Source organism: Anastrepha ludens, chromosome 2 (genome assembly GCF_028408465.1).
Source record: "Anastrepha ludens isolate Willacy chromosome 2, idAnaLude1.1, whole genome shotgun sequence".
Lineage (NCBI taxonomy): Eukaryota > Metazoa > Arthropoda > Insecta > Diptera > Tephritidae > Anastrepha > Anastrepha ludens.
Window position 1 is genome coordinate 59,296,825 of NC_071498.1, and position 7,379 is coordinate 59,304,203.

The following is a 7,379-nucleotide window of genomic DNA, read 5'->3' on the forward strand; positions in this document are numbered from 1 at the left end:
TCCTTAATTAATTTAGTGTTATTAGTTTTCAAAATATAAATATATTTAATCTCAAAAAAAATTTTTAATATAAATGTTACACATTTACACATATGTGCCTAATGAGCTCCTTCATATTTTTGGGTTATTGTTATGCTATTTCAATTGCAAAAATTTATGTCAATGCAAATTTGGTTCGAATAAAAAAGAATACGTTGATTGTGTCAGTAACTTGTGTAATAATATAAAAAAAAAAATTCATAACGGTTGATATAACTACCGTCTGTTTTGATAATCTCTAACGGAATATTGATCATTGTATAGACATTGTTTATGTACGTTCGAAAATTTTTGTATTTATTTTCAATAATTGCTGAGTGGTACAACGTTCGTCATTTCGTTTGGATTATCTTGGTAAGTACAAAATTCATAATTCCGAGATTCTCATATCGAAAATAATTCAAAAAAACATATTTTTTTATAGAAAATGGCGAAAACTAAACTTAGTGATACACAAATTGCACAGGCTTTAGAAAACTCTGTTGAAGAAGAAGAAGAGTTCGTTCTTCCTGATTTTTCTTCTGATTCGGAACCAGAATATGTTTTTTCTGCTTCGGAAATTGAAGATGAGTTTTCAGACGATGGCGCTGAAAATATTGAGGACGCAACAGAAAATATGGCAATTTACAAAGGAAAAGATGGAACTATATGGTCGAAAAGTCCCCCACCAACCTCGAAAATTCGATCTTCCAACAAAATAAAAGGCAAAGTTGATAAGGTTTTATTGCCTCCAGGGAAAACTTTGGAAAATATACTTGATTGCTTCAGACTGTTCATTTCCAATGAAGTTTGTGCACAAATAATCCAATACACTAATCAAGAAGCGGAAAGGGTATATGCTAATCAGTCGATAAAATGGAGAGCACTAGACAATGATGAGTTATTATCTTTCTTCGGTGAGTTATTATCAATTTTCAAAGCAAGTATGTCAAGTCGCAGATTTGGGGAATTATTGCGTTTTATACGTTTCGATGACAAATTGACCAGATCCTCACGACGACTAGGGGATACGTTGGCCCCTATTCGAAATATTTGGGATATGGTTAATCACAATTTAGGTAAATATTATATGCCAAGTGAATATTTAGTTGTCGATGAACAACTCATGCCATGTCGAAGCCGCTGTTGCTTTATTCAGTATCTTCCTTCTAAGCCTGACAAATACGGCATACAAATTTGGTGGCTGTGTGACAGCAAAAACGCATATCCTCTTCGAGGAATTCCTTATACAGGAAAAGAAGGAAATACGAGAAGTGTTGGCCTTGCTAAAAATGTCGTTGAACGACTTTGTGAACCCTATTACGGGACAAACCGAAATATAACAATGGATAACTATTTCACAAGTAAAGAATTAGCAGAAAACCTTCTTGGTAAAGGACTCACTATCGTTGGAACTTTGAGAAAAAATAAGGCTTGCATCCCGCCTGAATTTTTGCCCAACAGAAAAAGAGCAGTTTCATCTACAATATTTGGCTTTCAGAAAAATATAACTATTGCTTCACATGTTCCAAAAGTCGGCAAGGCAGTTATTTTTTTGTCAACAATGCATCACACATGCAATATTTTGAAAAACGGTGAAACAAATATTTCAGAAATAAATATGTTTTATAATGAAACCAAGGGTGGTGTTGATACATTCGACCAACTTGTACATGAATACATGACAAAACGCAAAACGAACCGTTGGCCTCTTGCATTTTTTATGAATATGTTGGATGCAGCAGGAATTGCAGCATACATTATATGGACAAAACAAAATTCTTTATGGAACAGCGGAAAGTCTAACCGTCGACACCTTTTTCTCAGAGAACTTTGTGAGCAGTTAGTGGTACCTATGATATTGAAAAGGCAGAAAAAACCACACATGAGAATGGAGACACAAAGCGCAATTTCAGATATTTTGCAAATTCGCAACGATGTATTGCCTGTAAGTAGCAATGACAACAATAATAAAAGAAAACGTTGCTATATTTGCCCTTCAAAAAAAGCAAGAATGCAAAAGCAATGTTGTAAAATTTGTAACAAAAACGTCTGTAATGAGCATTCTCAAACAACCAAAATTTGCCAAAATTGCGAAAACAATAAATGAATTAAATATGTAATGAATAAAAATTTGTCAATTTATGTTTTTTTTTTCATGAAATAAAGATTTGAGTTATAAAAATACCATTTCATCAATATATTTACTTTTTCTTATATATGAGCCTCAGAGGCTCATTTGTGTGAATTTGTCATTTTTCAAATTGTGTGCTTTAGGGTTAAGCCGAATTGGCGGAAAGTAAAGCATAAGCTGAATGCCTCCGAGCCAAGAGTGATTTAAAATAGCATCATCTTCAGATTTTCAGCTGATCAAGCTATTCTAAAGGCGCTCTACTCTAATTCAAATAACTCAAAAGTTTTTCTTACCGGTAAGGTTAAGTTTTTCGCTTTTCACAGGCAATAGGTTAGTAGACGAGCTTGCAAATAAGGGCACTTCCATTTCATTATCGCCACCCTGCAAATTATAAGGTCGGTCAACTCCTAACTCGCCACCACCTGGAACCCGCTGCAGGTGCTGAGGCGGGAATGGAAGGGCTGCTAGCAAGTTGCATCATTACTGGGAGACATGCTTTAAGCCTGAGATACATACGATAAAACGACTTCTCCAGAAAAGAATGCAAAAATGAAGAAGAGTCAGAACCTACTATGCGATTGCCACACACTCTGAAGACTCACAAGAATACCAAAATTCATGGACTCTGAATTCTTTAAGAAACTCAGCAATATACCGAAATTAAAGATATGGTAGTTGCCCAGATGTACTCACGATTAATAGTGAGCTTTAAGACTCATCTACATATCGAAGACGATATAGATATTCTAGAACGCACTAAAAATATGTTAACGCAGCCGCTAAATCTTTATTCGCTGCATTTTGTCTATGTAGCCATTAAGCTCATGCAGCTCATTGTTCCATCGCCTACGATATTCGCCCTCACCAACGTGCAAAGGTCCGTAAATCTTACACATAATCTTTCTCTCAAACATTTCAAGGGACGCCTAATCGAATGTTGTCATCTTCTGCGGTATATGGTAGGACGGGCATGATGAGAGCCTTATAGAGTGTTAGCGTTGTTCAGCTTAGAAAAGTCAAAGCTAACAGCTCAATTGTTAAGGCTGATAATGACAATATCGTGGGTATACGTCAGCAATTGTACACTCTTATAATAAATGGTGCCTGACCGACTAAGTTGTGCAGCTCGCACTATATTTTCCAGGATCAGGCTAAAGAAGCCTCACGCCAGCGAGTCACCCTGTCTGAAACCTTGTTTGCTATCAAATGGCTCGGAGAGGCCCTTCCCAATTCTAACGGCTCTGCTATGCAGATTCATAGGTTTCTTCCAAGACTTAATGTATTTTAAATATCTGGTTACATGTTGCTTTTTAGGTCGAATGCCGCCAGGCGGCAGCCGTAGTCAATTGGTTTGGTGCGTGACTGCTATTCGGAAGTTCACAGGTTCGAATCTCTGTGCATGAAACACCAGAATGACAAGTAAAGTTTTTTTTAATAGCGGTCACCCTTCGGCAGACAATGGCAAATCTTCGAGTGTATTTCTCCCAAGAAAAAGCTCCTCATAAAAAATATCTGTCATTCAGAGTTGGTTTAAAACTGTCTCTCCATTTATGGAACAGCATGAAGACGCACACCACCATAGGGGGGAAGAGCTGGGTTAAGCATCCAAGGGTAAGATAAGATCCACTCAACTGGTTGATGGTGGGTTTCTGTCTTTCGCAAAATATATTCGAACCTTGTTTCCGATACTTAAGAGACTAACTCCGCGGTAGTCGGCACGGATTGCAAGATCTCCTATCTTATGGATTCCAATGGACAGGCAAATATTCATCCGACTATATTTTGCATAGGAGGAGTTTCGGCGACCCCTCGTAAATTGACTGCTTAATTGGGGTATTTTACCCTCTAATTGCACTTTTCAACATCCTTTAATTATAGCTGTTTTTAGAACCCGCCAAAAATGTCCATTTAGCTAGGAGTTAGGGGGTTAAATTCTATTTTTGAAGTCCGGCGACAGAAATTTTATTTGAAGTCGTGTTATACCTGATATTTTCGATCAATTAATTACATTTTCGACCAAAATTTTAAAACTCTAACCTTCGTACCAAAAGTCCGACTATCTGGACTAGTACTGCCTTGGGCGAAGTTGGTTTGAGATACATCCTTCATCAAGATTATTGTAATTATTGCATTTGTTCGTTTTGATTAACACTTTTGTAAATTTTTTTAGACTAAGCCGTTAGTTCAGAGTTCAAAGAGGAGTCAGTGGCAAAATAGCCTAAGATTCAAAATAGAACTTGTATTTTTATCAATTTGTAATGATTACTCAATTAATTTACTAAATTGGCAATAAAGGGTTAACGCATCGCAAAACTAATGAGCTCAACGCGAGTGCAACTTCAACTACTAAAGCAAGAATTTTGTCTAAACGAGAAAGAACTCAAAATTCCCTGTTATCAGTACATAAAGAAAAATCAACCACCTCTCTTTAATTTCGATCAACACGGCAACATTCCATATCGCCTATTGTGTTTGTGACACTTTGAGGAAATACTGCTTTCGTTGACTCAGTTCACACTCACTTGACGATTTCTGCTTGTTTACTTTAATGATTACTCATTCCGGTTTGCGCTCTTTGATTTGGTGTTCTAACAAAAAGCGTTGCACTTTCAGTCTACTTGGGAGTTGATCGCACTCAGCGCACGCCGATAGCAGACATACGAGTATCGTCTTGGAAGCGTTCACCTCGCATTGCATAGCGCTTTCTTTTCTTTACAAGTTTTGCTTTTAAGCTTTGCAGTTCCGTCGATTAAGTGTGAAAATGGGTGATAAAAATTTGGAAGTCTTTGCTTGTTATTCGCTTGCTTTTGCGGTGGGCTTTATAATGCTGACGGTAGATTTTATCAACGCTTTGTCCAGCTACTTAATCAAATTTGTGCCACTCGGACCGGAACGCAGAAATATATTCCTACAAGACTTTGGTGGCGGTGGTAATGCCGCTGGTGATGCAGGCGTTGCAGACAATCCATTTGCGGAGCCGGTGCCAGCGGAAATAACGATCGGTTCGGTAGCGCCATGGCTGTGTGTATTTTAATTAGTGATTAAAATTATCACTTTTACTTGATAATAAGTCTGATCTGTGTTAGTTTTTAGTGAAAGAGATGTTTGTTTGTAAATATTTATTGTATTTATAATATTTAAGTTTGAAAGTAATTAAAAGGTTTCAATCATCAAATCAACAAAAGTCGCTTGTTGTCTTTAAGCAATCTGGAAATCATAAGCAGTAACTACCCATGTCGATTTATGTAAGAAAGCATTGAGTTATATTTGCTATGAAATTTTTTATGTGATATTTCTTCCTCTCTGGTAATGCTTTTAAAAAGTGGTTTAAAAAAACAAATGGGCTTAATATTCAGAACTAAAATCTATAGTGATTTTCACGAAAGTATGCCTTTTGTTGTTGTTGTTGTTCAGCATAAACATTAGTCATACATATCAGTCCTTGGCCGTATATAAATTTCGGTCGTTCCGATAACGCAGAACTGACTGTCGTGGGAACGAAAGTATGCCCTTCGAATTATGCGTCTATTGCTTGTGTACACAGAAATATAAAAAGATTTAAGAAAATAAAATAATTTTAACTGAACTGAATTATCTTCATTTGGTTTTATTTCAGTTAAGAAAAAAAATTATCTCCTGGTATCTGTGCTTATAAAATTCCGGTGTGGGAGTTTCTGTAATTCGTACCCTGCTAAATAGCTTGACCGACCAACCAACCAACCAAGCTTGACCGAGTTGTATGCATTTTTTTTGTGTACTCATGTAGTCACTTTCAGAGTTCTTGGTTATCGGGTAGGAAGAGCTGTGATCAAAATATTCCGAATCACGTACTTTAGGTGCTAATTGTATTCATACTCAAAATACAAGGTGAAGACTAAATTAAACTAGACTGGCGTCATAAAATTGTTTTTGATGGCGCCATCTTTTTAATGAGTTAGTGCGTTAGAAGTTACATCCCTACCTGACTTCCAGTGAAAGCTTGGTGGCATTCGGTTCAGTGGAAGCGAAGTTATTGCTTTTAAAGTGTCAGTATGTTTGTGTCATCGATACAAAAATGAGTTTGGAACAAAGAGCTAATATCAAATTTTGTTTTAAAATTGGTAAAACGTTTACTGAAACATTTGAATTAAAGAAAAAAAATGTATGGCGATGATTGTCTATCTCATGCCAGAGTTCATGAGTGGTTTACACGTTTCAGAGATGGTTGTGAGGACATAAATGACAATGAACATACGGGCCGCCCAAAATCAGTAATCATCGAAAGCTCCATCGAAATTGTTGGTAAATTTATTAAACATGAACCGAAATCATCGGTGAAATTCATGGAATCGGAATTGAATATTACCAACACATCGATTTATCGCATTTTAACTGATCATTTAGGCTTACGAAAGGTCTGTGCACCTTTCATTCCGCACCATTTAACTCAGGACCAAAACTTGCTCAGAATTCAAAATTCGAACGACCTAATTAAAGAGGTGAGAAAAGACGAGAGCTTCCCTCACAACATTGTAACTGCTGATGAAACGTGGTGTTTCTAACATGAACCTGAAACTAAGAGTGAAAGTACCGAATCGAAGGCGCCAGACGAGCCACCACCCCAAAAATCGCGTTTGGAGAGGTCAAAAATCAAGTCGATGCTCATTTGTTTTTACGTTTCGAAGGGAATTGTCCAAAGGAGTTCGAGTCAACAGGCCAAACCGTCAATGCAATTTTCTATCTTGGCGTTTTGAAGCGTTTGTTTCATCGCAGTCGTCGAATTCGCCCTGAATACCGCGAAGGAGGAAGCTGGCGCTTATTGCATGATAATGTAACATCTCATCGATCCACTCTCGTGAGTGATTTTTTGACTAGAAATCGCATTTTAAGTATCAATCACTCACTGTATTCACCGGATATGGCTCCCTGTGACTTCTACCTATTCGGAACATTGCATTTGGCCATGAGAGGAAAAGCTTTTTACATCGCACTTAACAGTGTATCGAGGCCAGAGGGGACTATTTTGAATAAATAAACTCGAAGTTATCAGAGCTTGTTTATTTTGGACTTCACCTTGCATGTATTAACTACTTTAAAGAAAATTGTTTGAAAAAAAAAAATAAATAAATAACAACCGTAATATACAGTTATGTGAAAAATAATAGGGGCAGTGCCTACCCAAACTTAGATTATATTTACAACCGAATAAAAAATCGAAAATTCTTTCTTGTTTAAACGATTTATTTTT

At 36.7% G+C, this 7,379-nt stretch overlaps 1 protein-coding gene across 1 annotated transcript; it reads left to right on the forward strand.

Moving 5' to 3' along the window:
* Positions 1-220: 220 nt before the first annotated feature.
* On the forward strand, positions 221-2,202 carry LOC128871583 (piggyBac transposable element-derived protein 4-like). The gene is made up of 2 exons (XM_054113442.1): positions 221-393; positions 464-2,202. The coding sequence occupies exons 1-2, from the start codon at positions 313-315 to the stop codon at positions 2,126-2,128; spliced, it is 1,746 nt and encodes a 581-aa protein (XP_053969417.1). The 5' UTR covers positions 221-312; the 3' UTR covers positions 2,129-2,202.
* The last annotated feature ends 5,177 nt before the right edge of the window (positions 2,203-7,379 follow it).